The sequence below is a fragment of the Polypterus senegalus genome, chromosome 17 (genome assembly GCF_016835505.1).
Source record: "Polypterus senegalus isolate Bchr_013 chromosome 17, ASM1683550v1, whole genome shotgun sequence".
Classification (NCBI taxonomy): domain Eukaryota; kingdom Metazoa; phylum Chordata; class Cladistia; order Polypteriformes; family Polypteridae; genus Polypterus; species Polypterus senegalus.
The window spans coordinates 28,281,331-28,301,085 of NC_053170.1; the positions used below are offsets into that span (position 1 = coordinate 28,281,331).

General features: G+C 42.0%; 1 protein-coding gene across 2 annotated transcripts in view; it reads left to right on the plus strand.

The window, feature by feature from the left end:
• nkain1 (sodium/potassium transporting ATPase interacting 1) overlaps positions 1-19,755 on the plus strand; it is a 447,372-nt gene that overhangs the window by 327,982 nt on the left and 99,635 nt on the right. For both annotated transcript variants that reach the window (XM_039739190.1, XM_039739191.1), the window contains exon 4: positions 18,025-18,222. In XM_039739190.1, the coding sequence (XP_039595124.1) occupies positions 18,025-18,222 (198 nt within the window). The remainder of the gene's footprint in view (positions 1-18,024; positions 18,223-19,755) is intronic.

The window sequence follows — 19,755 nt, forward strand, 5'->3', positions numbered from 1 at the left end:
CAAGAAATAATAAAAAAACCAGAAAATCCAAATAGAAAAAAATACTCACAAATGCTTCACAATAATAGAATGATCTCCTGCTCCTGAGCCTTCTCAGCCAACTTAAATAGCCTGAGTTATGATGTCAGGGTGGCCCCATCTCCTGAGGCACCACTCCAAAATGCAAAACACATAAGAAAAACTGATTTTACACATAGAAATATAATAATACATAAAGACCTTTACATTTATTTGCTTAGCAGGCACTTACTTAAAGTGACTTGCAAAAGAAGTCAACATAATCACCACACTGAGGTGGCATTTCCAGACGCTGTTCTTCAGCAGACCTGAGTGGGTAAGAAGGAACAAAGGGCATCATGAGTGCCTCCATGTATATGCATGCTGACCCGTTGACTACTCAATAGGCAATCATGAAGGATTTGTACTTAATACATGTTGTTACACGAAGCCAATGCAGTGATCTGAAAGACGTGTGACACATGCCCATCTTGGCTGGTAGAACACCTGATGTGCTGTTGCATTTTGAATCATCTGCAGCGGCCTGTACTCCTGAGAGCTGCAGTATTTCAGATGTGACAAGGCCAAAGCCTGGACCGGGAGTTGTGCTTCATACTCTGTCAGATATGGTCTGATCTTGAAGGTGTTGTAGAGAGTCAATCTGCAAGATCGAGTGACGCTCTGTGAAGGACAGCTGGTCATCGGTCACCACTCCAAGCCACTTGACTGGTGTTAGTAATAATGAGAGTTGAACAAAGATGGGGTGCTGAATTGATTGATGAGATGGTATAACAAGATGGTCTGTCTTTGCCAGGTTGAGCTGGATATGGTGCTTCTTCACCCAAGTTGCACCATCAGTGAGACATGCAGAGATTCAAGCTGATACTAAGTGGTCCTCTGGAGGGATTGACAGGTACAGCTGTGTATTATCAGCATGTCACCGATATAAGAGGCCATGGGACAGCATGATAGGACTTAGTAAGGAGATGTATATAGAGAAGAGGAACGAGCCCACCAACAATCTATGGGGCACCCCTTTGCTTGCCTGGTAGACTCTTGACATCACTTCACGCCAGGAAGACTATTAACAAAAAATAAATAATTACAAAAAGACATAAAAAGGAACTTAAGCAGTGGCCAGGGAACACAGCCTGGCAGACACATAATACAGGGCAAGAATTACCCCTGGAAGACATGCCGGTTCATTTGAGGACCACTCACACTTTCTTACCACTTTACCACTCTCTTCAGATTTATATTTTTATTAAATTGTGTGACAAGACATTTAACATAAAAAAATCAATCCATCCATTACTAAAATGTGAGATGCTAACGTATGTCCTGGCAGACTGGAGCCAACTCTAGAAGGGGCACCAGTCCATTACAAGGCCCACCCACACGAGGACAACCAGGTATCCTAACACACACAATTCTGGGTATGTGGGAGAGAAAACTGTGAACCTGGGAGTGACGTCCATACGCGAATATGCGGACCCCACACAGATGAAAGTTAGGCGAGGGATTTGAACCCAGAATACCGTGAGAAGCAGCAGCACCAACCATTGTGCCATCTTAGCACTGTAATTGGGAAATGAAAATCTGAACTCTAAAATCATGCAACTGTGCCTCTGTGGCACCTGATATCAAGCGTCTGCCCGTTGTAATTAGCTCTGTTAGTGCCAACGGAGGGCTTCACACTTCTGTAGCCCCTTGGTTCACTGCTGCTTTAAGGAAAGATCAGCATGCAACGCTGCCTCCTGGTGGTCTCTCAGCTCATTGCACTTCATATTATTCTCCCTCTGTCTACCCTAAAGTGTTTTTTAGCCATGATAGGCACAGTATCACTCATTGTTACTTCTTCCTCACACTTTGCTGCAGTTTAATTGACGTAATTTTACTGTCATTGTTGAGTAACCTGCTGCTGTTTTCATTGGCTGTGACTCTAGAGTGCTGATCCTATTGGTCTGCTGTAGCCCTGTTTTTGTTGCTAATTAACTCCTTTTCCTTTCATCCTTAAACAGAAATGAAATGTGAACAACAACAACAACATTTATTTATATAGCACATTTTCATACAAACAGTAGCTCAAAGTGCTTTACATAATAAAGAATAGAAAAATAAAAGACACAATAAGAAAACAAAATAAATCAACATTAATTAACATCGAATAAGAGTAAGGTTCAATGGCCAGGGGGGACAGAAAAAACAAAAAAACTCCAGACGGCTGGAGAAAAAATAAAATCTGTAGGGATTCCAGACCATGAGACCGCCCAGTCCCCACTGGGCATTCTACCTAACATAAATGAAACAGACCTCTTTGGATTTAGGATTCTCACGGAAGGGCTTGATGATGATGATGGTCACGTAGACTTCTGCCTTTTAATCCATCCATCATTGTTGGAGCATCATGAAGCTTTGAGAAACCGGAAAAAGAAACAGAAAAGAGAGTAGGGGTCAGTACGGGTGAAGTGAGGGAGCCAACAAAAGACCAACTAAGTCAGGGCCTCAAACTCCAACCAGTTGCTTCATTAGGCGCCAATTCTTGTTGTTAATTAAACTCACTCTATAATTCCATGGCTTGTTCCTGCTCTCATTGTGCAATAGCAGACATTTACGAAGTTGTTGATTTTCTCTTTTTTAAGAGCAGAGTTAAAATGTTTTGGGGACCTGAGCAGATCAACATTCCTGAGACCTTCATCTTTCTATATTTTCAGATATTGTGTGGTGGACACAGTATGCTGGTCATGTTTTGGCTCATTTTATATCTCATTATTGTTAAGGATAAAGAAACAAGGGGTATAAGCAAGTCAATTAAAAACAGGTCACTAATTAAGAAAAGGGTTAGAATGAAAACCTGCAGCCACAGTGGCCCTCCAGGACCGGAGCTGAGACTTACTGCTCCAGAGGGCTCAAGTCCGAGCTCTGTTGTCCATGTGCTGTCTCTCACCTAAACATATCGCAACTCCTAAACTAAATCTAAACTACAATACACAAAGGAGAAAAGTGCAAAGAGAGAACACCACAGAAACGTGAAGCAGTTACTGGACTGGACTCCTGAGCAATGGATGTGGTGGGCAGGTGGGGTCTGCAAGTTAGATGCTTGGGAATATCTCAGCATGTTTCATTTTTGTTTATGACAATATTTTTCAGAAGTGATTTATTCAAAATTCCGTCCTAATAAAACAATAAGTCTTGTAGATCTGTGTGTCCATCCGGTTGCTGTGTCTCTGAAATTCCAACAGATGTTACATCATAAACCTTTAGTAATAAAATGCATTTGTCACTCCAACAGATGGTGCATCACAAACATTTGTAGTAATTCATTTTATGCATTGCATTTGTCAGTGAAACAGTTTTCAAATTGTAAACATTTGTGGTAATAAAATGCACTGCATTTGTCACTTCATTGGTGCATTACACACATTAACACTGCTTTTATAAATCCCATACCAAATGGCATATGACAGAGGCATATGCATCTCATGTATCATGCCAACAGATGGCGCATCACAAACATTAACACTGTTTTTACAAATCCCATACCAAATTGCATATGTTATGGCAGATAGTACATCATAAACCTTTAGTAATAAAGTGCATTGCATTTGTCACTCCAACAGATGGCGCATCACAAACATTTGTAGCAGTTCATTTTATGCATTGCATTTATCTATGCAACAGTTTTTAAATGGCGAACATTTGTGGTAATAAATGCTCTGCATTTGTCACTCCATTGGCGCATTGCACACATTAACACTGCTTTTATAAATCCCATACCAAATTGCATATGACAGAGGCATACTGTATGCATCTCATGTATCATGCCAACAGATGGCACATCACAAACATTTTTAGTAATGCATTTTATTGCTACAAATGTTTGTGATGCTCCATCTGTTGGAATGACAAATACAATGCATTACATTACTACATTTTTTAATTTTTTTCATTTGATATACTTTATTAATCCCCAAGAGGAAATTGGTTTTCTGCATGGAGGTACTGTTCATGCATTACAAACTACATTCCAATAGATTGTGCACTGCAAACTTTAGCGCTGAGGTCTCCGCTGATGATTTAGATTTCAACACGTCTTTGGCAGGTAGCACCGCTAGTATTTTAGTACAAGTACATGTGCTTGAGATGTTGTAAGCAGATGACTGGACGACTTCACATGTGAATTATGTGACACAAATTGATATTTTTCATATTATTTTCTGTTGTCCAGCGTTGGTCCCCATCAATGCCTATTTCCGCATGAAAACATGAAATTAAAAATTTTCTCTGCCATTACTGTAAACTCCATAGTGTAAGTAACATTTAAAAATATATTTTTGTGGGAGTGAGTATTCCTTTATTTAGCTCTGGAGGTCTCTCGTTGGGACTTCACCCTGCCCTACAGCTTCATGGTGGCCCCCCTTTGCAGACATCAGAGGTAATGTTTATTGTTAGCGGCGGGTTTCTTATCCCACCTTTTAATTATATTCAGTGTTTATGGGAGTCTTAAAGAAAAACAGTGAAAAAACAAGTACACAAACCCCCCCATTTTCCATTTTCCAATCATTTTCCTTGTTTGTCTAAACTAATGCCAATTACAATGAATTTAATAGTAAAGAAAATAGCTGAAATGAATAGGCCGGGTGACTCAAGAACAATTTTAAGGCCGAGGTGCATAACGTCGGTGAGTAAGAAGTTGGGGAATCGCTGTGATAAATAATGAAAGAAGCCAGATCATCAATTATTCATCGCCCTTTGCTCATGAAGATGTATTTCCTAATTTGTTTTTGTGTTTGTGAATTTACCGGCTTGTGCAATATTACTCTTCCCCACATTAAACACACAATCCTCAGCGAACGTCAAAGACGACGCCCGCCAGCCTCCCCTACCCAAAGGATGCCAAGAGCTTTCATTTTTTTAACTCTACTCTGCCAGACGTGTGCTCGGCGCTGCTCCCGGGGGAATGTTTTGTATTTGAGTGGCGACACTTGAGGCAACGTGCCATTCCTACCCGCAGTCTGGAGGTGTAGTAACTACACCTGACAAAGCGAGTAACTTAAATCAAAGCAGAAAGCGTTAAATTAACTGGATTGCCTAGAGATGTTTGCATCTTCTCCCCGGGGGGCTGCTAGGCGACTGTCGCCGCTCTTCATTTGAGCACTCATTTGAAATAGTTGAATTCCTTCTGAAAATGGAAAAGAAAAAAAAAGTAAAAATAAACCCACTAATTGAATTTTAGTTCCACTTCGAAGTACCGTGAAGCTGTGTAAAGCACTTCATATAAAAATTCAAGGAGGGGCCGTTGGGCCTGCCGTACTTCACAGAGATCTGACAGTCACCTCAAAAGCCATAAAAAATAAAATTAAAAAAAATCAAATAGCATCAAAAAACAGACATTTACAGTGAGTGGAGCAGGACCACCAGGTGGGGCCGTTCAGATCCCCCTCAAATCAGCCTTGCAAAGCCCATGTTTTCTCTGTATGTATCTTAAACGTATTTGCGGTTGTTTTGGACCATATAGGTGGGCCCGATGGTTCTTTCTAGTCCAAGGCATATGAAACGCCACTGTGTGTTTTGTGTTTTCCAACCATACCTTAAGTATTTGTATCAGTGATACATTAAAGGCCTCTGAACTGGTATGAAAATCCCATCTGGCAACCCAAACTCCCCCCATTGTCTCACCGTTGTCATTCACACTTTGATTTCCTCCCTTGCTTTGAATAAATGGAGGAGATTTCCCTTAGGGGATACAGAGCGGTGAGAAGCATCCCCAGCCCACCCTCCCAAGTTTCATCATCATAATGACAGTGTAGGGATTGAGCTTGAAGCGCACACTGACACACACGTAAAGACAAGAGTGAAGTATCTGACCAGGGGATGGGATGGAGAGAAAATGAGAGTAGAATAAGCGTCTCAAGCACTAAACCAGGGTTGGAGGGCCACGGTGGCTGCAGGTTTTCATTCTAACCATCTTCTCAATCAGGCACCAGTTTACATTACTAATTAACTTCTTTTCCCTTGTGAGAGTCGGCCAGCAGTTCAGCCCACCCGGGATGCCCCTGAAATAGAAGAATGGGGGAAAGCAGCTACCCGTTGGCATTGGCAGCTCCCCTGGAGTGTAGCGGTGCCCCACATTCCTGCAGGGCATCCTGGGACTTGGAGTTTGGCTGCTCAGCCCTGTTGGGTGCCGTGGGTGCCACCAGGGGGAGCTGTGAAAGGACCTGAGGAAGTGCTGGCAAGTCACATGGAAGGAAGAACAGAAGCACTTCCGGGTCAAGGACTATATAAAGGACTGGTGGAGACCCAGCAAGCGAGCCAGAGTCAGGAAGAGTGTGACAGAGCTTGCTGGGAGATGTGGAGGAGAGACGAATTGTGGATTGTGAATATTATTGTGTTTATTACCTGTTCTTGTGCTTGTGGTGCTTGGAGGGCACTGTTTATTAAGAAGAAAGGCATTAAGTATCATCTTGGTGCCTTTAACCTGTGTCCAGTGTATCTGTCTGTTGGGGTTAAAGGGGTGATAGTGGTCCTTAGTGTCTTACACCCAACATTTTAATAGCCCTGTGTTTAAGGATTCAGTCCTCTGAATTGATTCTTTTCTTCGTTAAATGGCGGCCAAACAGAAATGAGACGTGAAGTGAGCCAACGGATGACCAGCTAAACTTTTTCTGTTTTTTCTGTCCACCCTGGCCATCGGACCTTACTCCTTTTCTATGTCAACTAATGTGTTATTTTAATTTCTTATTTTGTCTTTTATTTTTCTTTTCTTCAGTATGTAAAGCACTTTGAGCTACCTTTTATATGAAAATGTGCTATATAAATAAATGTTGTTGTTGTAAACTGGAGCTTCAAACTCCAACCAATCTCTTAATGAGATGCCGATTCTTGCTGTTGATTAAACCCGTTATTTAATTCATTTGCTTGTCGCTGCTCTCATTCTGCCACAGCAGACATTTCCAAAGCTGTTGATTTTCTGTTTTTTCTAAGAACATTGTCAAAATGTTTTGGTGACCTGAGAGATCAACCTTACCGAGACCACCACCTGTTTTTATTTTCAGATATTGTGTGATGGGCACAAGTTAGCTGGTCATGTGGCGACTTGTTTTGTGTCTCATTATTGTTTGGCTGCTAATTAATGAATAAGAAAGAACTAAGGGTGCTGAGTCAAGATAATTAAAACTGAGGCAAAAGAAGTTAATTAGCAGTAATAACTGATCACTAATGGTTAGAATGCAATCTGCAGCCACTGTGGCCCTCCAGGACCTGAGCTGGACAGCCCTGCTCTAAACAAAAACGATTTTCAAAAGACAAGAGGCAGAGGTCGAGGTCATAGTGCGGGGCACTTCGATTCACTTTACTGATTTGATTCTTCAAACTACCAATTAATTGACTCGATTCATTTCAATAATTTGATTTGATTAACACCTTTTGGGATGGGGGGGGGGTACCTTGAATGATTTGCCAAATAGTTATTTTTATTTATTATTTATATTTCATATGTTAAAGATGGTGGTAATTCATATCATATAACATTGATCATTTTGAAAGGACAAAGCATGATAATATAATGAAAATGCATAATTAAATTAAGAGAATACGCTAGAGAATCTTAAGTGAACAAGAATTGTGTGACTCATTCTCAGGTAATGACTCAGTTCACAAATCAGATGAAGAACATTGTGTGATTCGTTCTCGGTTTACATTGAACAAGTTTGTGTGACTCGTTCTTGGGTAATGACTCAGTTTAACAAATCAAATAAAGGACATTATGTGATTCGTTCTCGGGTTTAAAGTGAACAAGTTTGTGTGACTCGTTCTCGGGTAATGACTCAATTCACGAATCAAAAGCACGAGTATTGTGTGGCTCATTTGCAAATCAAACTTTCAGACTAGAAATGAATGAATGATACATGCTCAGTGCATTCTATCACCTGTAACAAATGTGTGTTAAAGATGAAAACAAGTAATTGTCAGAAAAAAATCTATATTTTTGACACTCTATGGTAACTCATCAATATTCATGAGCTGGGCGGAGCATTCAACCAAAACACACAATGGCACGTAAATGAAAAACAGTAAAGCCAGTTTTAGAACAAACTGAAAGTGACCCATTACCTGAAGGAAGCGATAGAGGTGAGAATTTGAATTGGTCTTCACATGTTGACATAGATAGTGATAGGAATTGATTGGATGGCTGAACCGCTAAGATATGCCTGGTGACTTCAGTCACGTAAAGCTGAAACAGGGTGCAGTATCTGCGTGTCGAAAGGACTTTGAGCTACAGCCTGTGTATGAAAATGTGGTTGTTGCCATGTGTACCTTTTCTAACTTGTCGTCTCACACTGGCAGAACGGGGCACACAGTGGAGAGGGTGGGTATTTCTCAATATGGCGTTACTTATGCAAATGATTCATTTTTAAATCACGCTTGGCACTGCATTAAGCTGATGCAAAACCATCATCTTTATGTAAGTTTTCCCTGACTTTAAGCTTAATAGCCGTTAGTCTTGGTGTGGAGGGCTGTCTCAAGGACCACCTCCTCCTATCAAAGCCTCTAAAGATGTCACTTTCAACAGACCTAAAATGTACCACAAATCTTGAGAAAAGGCTCTGTTTGAGTTTCAAACAAAACAAACATCTACTTCTCGCTCGTGCAAGTCAATCAGGTTTGGCTCTTGTCTTGATCTGAGTGCTGTCATTATAAGCTGCAGTTCAATCACAACCCCGTAAAGGAAACTTAATGAAAGGCTGAAATGCAGGCGAGACAGAAGAGACCCATATGTCATACCCAGCCATGCCCCTAGAGGGTGCTTTAATTAAGTGAGTGCCTTCCGTCTGTCTGTCTCGCTGTGCTCCAGGCTTACTTTGGGCCGCCTAATAGGTTAATATTCCCTGTCTGCCCTGTGGCTCCTCTTTCCAAATAAATTAAACAGGTCCACCTTGTATTCCTTCATTTATTGTACAGAATATTGCTTGTGGCAAAGAATGGGCATGCACAGTGTACAGAGTTGTGGGGGAGGCATATTATAGTACATTATATTATGCTGTGCCATGATAAGACATCCAGATAGAGCTGACACCAGGACAGCTATAACCCAAGATGAGTCGTACCTAATTTGCACACCCAATTTGAGCAGTAGGGTTTCCTCCTGAATTCTGTAAAGTCTTGTAGATCACCAACAATGGGCCTCTACACAAAGACACATTCATCGATGGGCCGAGCCTGGACTTAACCCAACTTAAGAAACCGTCAGCTTCCCTCATGCCATCTTAGCTGCCACGCTGAACCATAATAGATCCCAATATGTAGACCACTGAACGGCCATGTGATGATGGTAGAGGTGGTTTGCCATGGCGCCGAATACTTTTTGGCATTTTCATGGGCTCTGCAGATTACAGACCTCGCTGTTCTGACTGTGCAGACTCTGCCCACAGTTAGATGAAGAGCCCACTGGTAAAGTTTGTACAGGCTGGCAGAGAGACAGTGGACATGCATTAGAAAGTCAGTTCTCTGAGTTCTAGGAGAGGTACCTGGTAAACAACAACAGCTCACCGTAGCAATTTATTATGAAATCAAGACTGATTAAATGCAAATGATATTAAAGGTATATTTTACATTTGTCGATCGTATGCCACCAGATTTGGGTCTTGTTCTGTAATGTAGTGGTCAATGTTTAAAGGGCATTAAAAGAACCTGATCTGTAGGACTGGGACCCCCCCTAAAGCAGTCTGCCTCTAGACCACCTGGTGGCTGAACTGGTTTCGAAGGCCAAGGCAAATGTCACTACATTTTATGGAGTGCAGTGCAGGGGGGCTTCTCAAATAGCAAACAATAAAAGCAGATGGACCAACCATTAATGCACGCTTCATCGGACATTACATTTCTTTTAATAAAATCGAGTGTTTTTTGCAGTAGCCAAGCAAAAATATTCTCCTTTGGACTCCGTTTTGTAAAAATGCCCTCATCCTGAAAGGCAAGCACTGGCATAAATATGCTGAACTGTGGGACCTCAGCTTTAAATGCTTATCTTCAATAAGAACTCAATGATTCATCTATCAGGCCTCTTCCCAGGTCCAGTTTACCTGCTGTGGCCCATAAGGGGCGAACCAGCACCCCAAACCCCAGATACATCAGTACAAATAGACGTCCCAGGTGCAAACAAATGATTTATTGCACAATTACCTTTCCAATACAGGCCTCTTTGTCCAACAACATACACCATCTTTCTTTCTTTTTCTTTCTTTCTTTCTTTCTTTCTTTCTTTCTTTCCCTCCATTCCTCCTCAGTTGGCTTCATCCTTTTTCCCTCGACTGTGACTCACTCAGTGAGGATGAGTGGCATCCTTTATACTGTTCCCTGGAGTACGTCTGGTGCAACCATATTGCATCCAGGAAGCACTTCTGGCTAAGGTAGAACCGCCCTAAAATGAGGATACTTCCCCCTCACAGTACCCTCTGGTGGCTCCCACAAGACTAAGCAGGGCTACCCATTGGAACTCCAATTCCCATGAAGCCCTGAGGGTGTGTATATGGGAGACCCACTAGAGATCTGCTGCTGCCACCTGTCATGCTGAAGGAGCACATGACCTCGAGTGGTAGTCTTCTTCCACCCTTTCATTGCTAAGGCATCCCGGCTGAGCAAGAAACCATCCATCCCAGCCAGGATGCCAGTCAACCCTTGTTTTCTACGACACTGTTTAGTTCTTCCTCAACCATCACTACTTCACCCATTAATCCATTTTGTAACCCACTTATCCAGAGCAGGGTTGTGAGGAAGCTGGAGCCTGTCTCAACAAGCAAGAATCAGGAGTGAACCCATCACAAGGTGAACACACACATATCAGGGGACAATTTAGCATCGCCAGTCCACCTAACCTGCATGTCTTTGGACTATGGGTGGAAACTGGAGTACCCAGAGGAAGCCCATGTGGTATAGAGCATTTTGGGGTAGTGGGGCATTGAGCATTTTTTTGGATAAATAAATATGGCACGCTTCAGGCACAGATGGCACAGCAAATGATTGCTTGGCCAATGACGATGCGGCAATCAGCAGGCACCTGCACCCTCAAAAGAGACGGCATAAAAGGAGCCTGAACAAGACAGGAAAGAGGGAGAAATGAAAGAGCTGTCAAGTCGAGAAAGGAATCAGACAGAAACAGAGTTCTCAGGCCAGTATGGTGGTGAGGAAGTAGGTGGTTAGTGGCCAGGCAGAGGAGTGGGATGGTGGTGCTCCAGGGATGGGTCATCCAAGCTGAGCATTTATCGAGAAGCAGGGGAGAAAATGGCACCCTGTCAGGGATCCGGTAAACGCCAGGAAGATGGAGGGGTTGGCTCAGAGTGTCACAGCTGATGCTAATGGAGGCAGTCGTCACCACAGCTAGATGAAGGGTGAGCTGGGGAGACAGAGAGAGGAAGACGTGCTGATCTGGGAGAGAAAGAAGGAGAAAAATCTCATTGTCTGCACGGTTTTATCCTGGGATTTGTACTGTTTTAATGATTTGGGATTTTAATCTTCACACAAAAAGTTGCGGAGCATGCACTGGTACAGCATGTTGCTGCACCCACAATGCAACGAAACACCTCGGGATCCCATTGGCAGCCCCCCAGCCAGACACACAGTCCAGGCCCACCTTAAGGAAATGGCAGTCTACCTGCTTCCAACAGGTGCTACATGGGCATCCCCTTAGTCTGGTCCAGCTGCTTGGGTCCTCAGGGAATTGCGCCACATGGCTGTAGTGCCGTAACTGATGCCCCCTCACAATGCAGTAATGTGCCTCATTCGGAACTCCATGATCAACCACTCATTCGACACAAAGTCAAACCAACGGTACCCAAGGATTCTCTGAAGAGACACAGTACCAAAGGAGTCCAGCCTTCATCTCAGGTCACTGGATAGCGTCAATGTCTCACAACCATATAGCAAGACAGGAAGCACCAGGACTCTAAAGACTTGGACCTTTTTTTTTTTTGCAAAGATATCATGAGCACCACACACCCCTTTTTAGTGACCTCATGATCCCACATGCTGTCCCAGTCTGTCTACTGACTTCATAGGAAAAGTCAACAGAGACATGAATGTCACTGCCGAGGGAAGTAAACCTCTTGACGAGGTCAACACCCTTTCCGCAGACAGACACACTGCTGATGGCTGTGCCCAAGAGGTCATTAAAGGCCTGGATCTTGGTTTTTATCAGGACACTCACAAGCCCAGACACTCAGACTCCACACTCGGTCTCTTGAGAGTCCTGATCAGGGGCCTCATGTATAAATGGTGCGTATGCACAGAAATGTTGCGTAAGAACTTTTCCACGTTCAAATCGCGATGTATAAAACCTACACTTGGCGTAAAGCCACGCACTTTTCCACGGTACCTCATACCTTGTCGTACGCAAGTTCTCCGCTCGGTTTTGCAGACTGGCGGCACCCAGCGTCAAAGCAGTGCTACTGTTCCTGTGTGGTTACTCCTTATTTCACTGACGCGGCTTTATAAATACACTTAAACTAACCGCATATTGTTTATTAGTGTAATGCATCTGATCGTAATTAACTTGTAACAATATAATGGTCCAGGGAACAGCCATAGTATTCCAAATACCATAACTGCTTTAGCGTTGTTACTCTCACTTCTTCTTCTTCTTCTTCTTCTTCTTTCAGCTCCTCCGGTTAGGAGTTGCCACAGCGGATCATCTTTTTCCATATTACTCTCACTGCACGACTCGGAGTATTTATATCACTGTATCTGAGTGTGAATCACAGCAGCAGTTCCGAATTATCGGTATACAGCATTAAGCACACACTGTCTCGGCCACTGCAAAACGTTTTAAAGCCTTTCCTGTACAGACCTCGCGGTTCAGAAACAGTTTCATCCCAAGAACTTTAAATGCACTCAATCAATTGCTCCTTGTAGAACTGTTTGTACTTATAAGTACAATCACCCCACTGTAAACTTGCACTACAGTTATAATATCTCACAACCTGAGCCACTTTATAAAGCGCGTATTTACATATGATGACGATATCATTTTTAAGGTGAAATGCAGCAAAATATGTTTGTTAAATTATACAGATAAAACTTTAACTTCATTTAAATAATCTATATTCTTCACTGGGAGTGTCGTTAAGGTTAGAATAATTAAACATGTACTACGAAGATATTTCAATGTTCCTTAAACGTTTTGAAGAATCGGTGCTAAGCTTACAGATGGCTTAACGTCTATTACAGAGCTGATTGTGTGGCGATCGGTTACTTGGGGAAAGAAAAGCAAGGACTCTTGGGGGCGGCCACGCCAATATATATTGAATATAAAACAGAAAGAGAAAATAACAACACAGCTAAAAACGCAGCGACAAATTTCGGCAAAAGTTAAATGCTTGTGTCATGAGCACGAGGTAGCTATGCAGTGTCTGCAACGGATGTGGCCATCCACCGTGCATAAGATACCTTACTGATATTGGCGGGCGAAGGAGCCACCGATTCTTCCTCTGCCCAGCCTATATTTGTCTAGTTTCACCATCTCTACTCCTTGCAGTCCCACCCTTCCACCACCTTCTCTCTCATTTATGCACATGTATTCCATCTTTCATTCCCATTCTCTCCAGTGCATACCTCCACCTCTCTCCAGGTTCACTTCAGCCTGCCATAAACTCTCACTACAGATGACAATGTCCTCCATGAACATCATAGTCTCGGGGCTCTGCTCTAATTTATTTTGATAAATTCCCTAGTGTTCTGCTACAGTTTTTGTTATAACAGCAACATGTTTTCTTCTTGCCCCATGACAGTCGGACAATAGTACAAATATACCCAGGGTTTGCTCCCTTACTTATGTTTATTTTCCTTTTTTATTTTTTCATGTGTTGATTTTTTTTTGTTAATATTATGTTTATTGTTTTATATATATATATATATATATATATATATATATATATATATATATATATATATATATATATATATATATATATATATATTATATTTGTTTGATTTCTAAGTTTTATGTATTGGGTATATGGGTTTAAAGGATATACAGTGGACCCTTGACTTACAAACTCAATTAATTTGCGAGGGCTGGTTGTAACTCAAGTTGGTTGTAAGTCAAGACTATTTTTCCCATAAGAAATAATGGAAATACCCATAATGCGCTCCGAACCTCCCACAGCAACACTTACTTAACCTTTTCATAATAAAAAAGGGTTGTATAATGTGCATAATTTACCAAAACACCAATAATTTTTCTAATGTACTAACCAAAAAGTTATAAAAAGTGCGTAGCCTACCAGAAACAACAATTTCATACTGTACTCACCATTTAATTTGACATCTTTGGGCTGCAGGAAGGGAGGAGGAGAAGAATGAAAAGGAAGGTGGTTATTGTTTAGAAGGAGAATCCTTATGCAAATCTTTTCTTTGTAAAATTGCCGAGATGGTGGATTTCGACATGCTGTACATATTAGCGAGATCGGTCATGAACGCCACTCTTATATTTCCGCACAATTTCCTTCTTCGTTTCAATTGTGATCGCTGTTTCTCAAGTTAATAATGACAATAGTCGAGCACTCAGTTCAAAGCTGGCCATGTTGTGAACTGCTGTAATAATACACTCCAAAGCAAGCCGGTGCTGACTCAGCCTGATGACATCATCATTAGCTAACATCCCTTAACAATCGCTTTCTTTACCTTTGTTACCTTCTCTTCCTTCCTTAGCAATTATGCGTCTTGCTTGCCATGGTCTTAATGAATTATATATATATAGATAAATCACTGCACTGACCGAAATTACGTCCACAAACACATGTATCTGGGTTCGGCCTGACGCTTACGAACGCTCTCGGCTGTTTGTTTACAATCGCACAAGCGGATACATGTGACTGCATTTGGGTCGTAACGCAAGATGTTGGTCGTAAATCAAGTTGTTCGCATGTCAGGCCGGTCGTATGTCAAGGGTCGACTGTATTCCTCACTTTCTGTGGGTGGATCCCAAAGAGGTGGGGCCACCATGACATCCCTGCTGAGGGACCCTCCTCAGCCTTTATATTTCTGGCCTGAGAGTGAGTCCCTGTGACTCAGTCAGTGAAGTTCATGGAGTGAAGCTCAGATTAGCAAGTATTGGATTGCATTTTCTGGTGTATTGAATTTTTTGGATTTTGCTTTTGGTTTATTGTTTGCTTGGTATTGAATTTTTAGGGCAAATGCTTTTTGCCCTTATTTTGCCCGTTTTTCATGTTGTTTTTTTTTGATGAATATGAAAAATAATCTTTTATTTTATAAGGATTCTTAATGGGCCTTTTTCCTCTTCCTTGAAGGGCGTGTTTTTATTTCTTAATATCCTCCCAAGGGTTCTAGCTGATGAAAGGAGAGTAAACTTATTATAAATTTATAACCTGATTATATGATAAGTACAGTGGTAGCAGTGAACGTAGAAGAATGGACAGATTGGCATACGGGTACTGAAAGTATTTGGAGTTTTTTTAATCATGGAGCTCAAACGTTCTTTCATGTTTTATAAAATCATTTATTTTTTACTACAAAGAATTGGCAGACATTGAAATTCCAATTATTTTTTGCAGTTTGAAACTTCCTGCACCAAAGTGCTAAAAAACAATCTCTTGATATGCTAAATTTAAGAGAATTGGGCATTTTGCCCCTCACCTGGATAAGAGGGTTAAAAGGAGGACACATAAATGGCTGGATCACTACCCCAAAAAAAAGCACCAAATGTTACAATTTGATGGGCTTTCTGAGGGGTTGTGTCATTTTTTTCAACAAGGAGAGGCAAATAGAAATGTAATATTCAATAACATAACATTCTCAAGCCTGCTTAATGCAATTCAGTGTCACGGTGGGCCATAACATCCAGCACAAGGCAAGAGTAAACCCTGGACAGGGCGACAGTCCATAATAGGGCCCACTCACACCAACACTCATTGTCATGGGGGCTAATTTAATGTCACCAAACACACACACCTGTGGGGATGTGAGTTGAAAACCACCCAGCCATGGGTAAAACGTGCAAACACCACACAGATAATAACCAGCAGCTGGACTCACGAGGCAGCAGTCCCTTTGCAGAAGCATCATCAAGGAAAAGAAGTTAAAAAAAAACAAACACTCCATCATTTACATGGAAAGGCACCTCTCCATATCTTTTATCCATTTTTTTACTCAGGAGTGATGCTGCATTTGCTTATTTTCCACCAGTGTTGGTTTGAATTGTTTCTGGCATGCCATTCTGTACCAAAATGTCTTGTGAAGTAAAGAAGAAGATATTGTGTTTACGTAAGGCAGAGAGGAACAACTTGTTTAGCATTCACTTTAGTAAAGGCCAGCGTGTCATGAGGCCACACCAGGAAAAGTTTATTCATTGATCTGCTCTTAGTGACGTTAGAACATTAGAACATTAGAACACTCTAGACGAGAACAGGCCATTCAGCCCAACAAAGCTCGCCAGTCCTATCCACTTGTTTCCTCCAAGAAAACATCAAGTCGAGTTTTGAAAGTCCCTAACGTCTTACTGTCTACCACACTACTTGGTAGCTTATTCCAAGTGTCTATCGTTCTTTGTGTAAAGAAAAACTTGGTACTGTTTGTGTGAAATTTACCCTTAACAAGTTTCCAACTGTGTCCCCGTGTTCTTGATGAGCTCATTTTAAAATACAAGTCTCGATCCACTGTACTAATTCCCTTCATAATTTTAAACACTTCAATCATGTCACCTCTTAATCTTCTTTTGCTTAAACTGTAAAGGCTCAGCTCTTTTAATCTTTCCTCATAATTCAACCCCTGTAGACCTGGAATCAGCCTAGTCGCTCTCCTCTGGACCTTTTCTAGTGCTGCTATGTCCTTTTTGTAGTCTGGAGACCAAAACTGCACACAATACTCAAGATGAGGCCTCACCAGTGCATTATAAAGGTTGAGCAGAACCTCCTTGGACTTGTACTCCACAGATCAAGGCGCTATATAACCTGACATTCTCTTAGCCTTCTTAATGGCTTCTGAACACTGTTGGGAAGTTGATAGCGTAGAGTCCACTATGACTCCTAAATCCTTCTCATAATGTGTACTCTTGATTATCCGACTGCCCATTGTGTATTCAAACCTAACATTTTTACTTCCTATGTGTAATACTTTACATTTACTGACATTAAATTTCATCTGCCACAAATCTGCCCAAGCCTGTATGCTATCCAAGTCCTTCTGTAATGATATAACGGATTCCAAATTATATGGTAATCCATCTATCTTGGTATCATCTGCAAACTTAACCAGCTTGTTACTTATATTCCTATCTAAATCATTTATATATATTAAAAATAGCAGCGGCCCTAGCACTGACCCCTGTGGAACACCACTCTTAACATCGGCCAGTTCTGATGAGGTTCCTCACACCATCACCTTCTGCTTCCTGTGTCTGAGCCAATTCTGCACCCATCTAAAAACATCACCCTGAACTGCCACTTCTTTTAACTTGATGCCCAACCTTTCATGTGGCACCTTATCAAATGCTTTCTGAAAGTCCAGATAAATAATATCATAAGCTCCACTTTGATCGTATCCTTTTATTTGCCTCCTCATAGAATTCCAACATGTTAGTAAAACACGACCTCCCTCTTCTGAACCCATGCTGACTGTTCAGAATAACTCCTGTCCTTGCCATGTGTTGCTCAATCTTATCCTTAATAATTCCTTCCATTAATTTTCCTGTGATGCATGTTAAGCTTACTGGCCTATAGTTGCTTGGATCGGCCCTGTCACCCTTTTTATATAATGGGATGATATTTGCCATTTTCCAGTCCTTCGGAATTGTTAACTTAAAGCAGTTCCATGTAACTTGTAACATTTCATCTCAGTAGGTCATGGAGTAAGTGTAAAATGTTTTTTCAATATATTCATCTAGAAACTGATGTGTTAAAATAAGGAATGCAGTTAATATTATATTAATCTTACCTTGCCCGTCTTATTTAAGAAACTCTTTGCATCTTTGACAAAGCACTGAGTAGACACTGACTTGCTTGTTGATCTCCCCTCCTACAGGACCGCGACTTTCCAATGACGTTCAACACCTCCCTGCACCGATCCTGGTGGATGGAGAATGGGCCGGGATGCCAGGTCACCCCCATCTTGAATTCAGCTCTGGCGCTTGAAGACCATCACGTGATCACCGTTTCCGGCTGCCTCCTTGACTATCAGTACATCGAGGTGGTCAGTAGCGCCCTGCAAGTCTTCCTGGCTGTGAGTCCAAGCAAAGCTTTTTACGATAAATAATGTTAGAAGAAGCCCACTGGGGGACAGTTGTAATGAGATGTCTTTTTGTGTCTGTTAGTTTGGATGAGTATGGCAATTCTCCTGTGAGCTCCCTCATTAATAAGGTGTTTCCAAACCTAGAACTGCTGCTCACCAAAATTTTTTCTAATTACACCATTCTCTTGGAGACTGTAGTGAACATCCCAGGAGGGCAGCTGTTTCTGGGATGCTGGAACCACCATATCTGGCACCAACAATCATAATCAAAGAACAAGTACACCTCTTGACCATGTCTGTTTTGGGGGTGCAGCCACATGATTGGCTGTTTGGAAGAACAGCATTAATGAGCATGTGGACCTAATTAAGTGGATACTTAATTTTAAGTGGATTTTTATAGCACCTATAAAAAGTGTTCACAGTGTATTGTTATACAACATTGGATCACAATGGATCATTGTGTGTGTGTGTGTGTTTATATATGTATATATAAGTAAACTGCTCAAAAAAATTTAAGGAACACTTTAAAAACACAGCAGATCTCAATGGGAGAAAACATCCTGCTGGCTATCCCTACTGATATGGACTGGCTAATGTGTTAGGAACGAAAAGATGCCACCTACAGAGGGCATAATTCAAAGACACCCCAAAAATCAAAGTGAAAAAATGATGCGACAGGCTAGTCCATTTTGCCAAAATTTCATTGCAGCAACTCCAAATTGTACTCAGTAGTTTATATGGTCCCCACATGCTTGTATGCATGCCTGACAACATTGAGGGGTGGGAACGGGGGGTGGGTATTGTGGGGGCCAGTCAGTGGTATGAATGCCTTCATCCTCCAGGGACTGCCTGCATACTCTTGCCACTTGAGGCTGGGCATTGTCATGCAGCAGGAGGAACCCAGGACCCACTGCACCAGCATAGGGTCTTACAACGGGTCCAAGGATTTCATCCCGATACCTAATGGCAGTCAAGGTGCCGCTGTCTAGCTTGTAGAGATCTGTGCATCCCTCTTTGGATATGCCTCCCCAGACCATCACTGACCCAACACCAAACCAGTCATGCTGAACGATGTTACAGGCAGTATAACATTCTCCACGACTTCTCCAGACCCATTCACATCTGTCACATGTGTTCAGGGTGAACCTGCTCTCATCTGGTGGATCTGCCCTTTCCTGTTATTATATGGCAAATGCCAATCAAGCTCCATGGTGCCGGGCAGTGAGCACAGGGCCTGCTAGAGGATGTCAGGTCCTCAGGCCACCCTCATGAAGTCTGTTTCTGATTGTTTAGTCAGAGACATTCACACCAGTGGCCTGCTGGAGGTCATTTTGTAGGGCTCTGGCAGTGCTCATCCTGTTCCTCCTTGCCCAAAGGAGCAGATACCAGTCCTGCTGATGGGTTAAGGACCTTCTACGGCCCTGTCCAGCTCTCCTAGAGTGACTGCCTGTCTCCTGGATTCTCTTCCATGCTCTTGAGACTGTGCTGGGAGACACAACAAACCTTCTGGCAATGGCACGTATT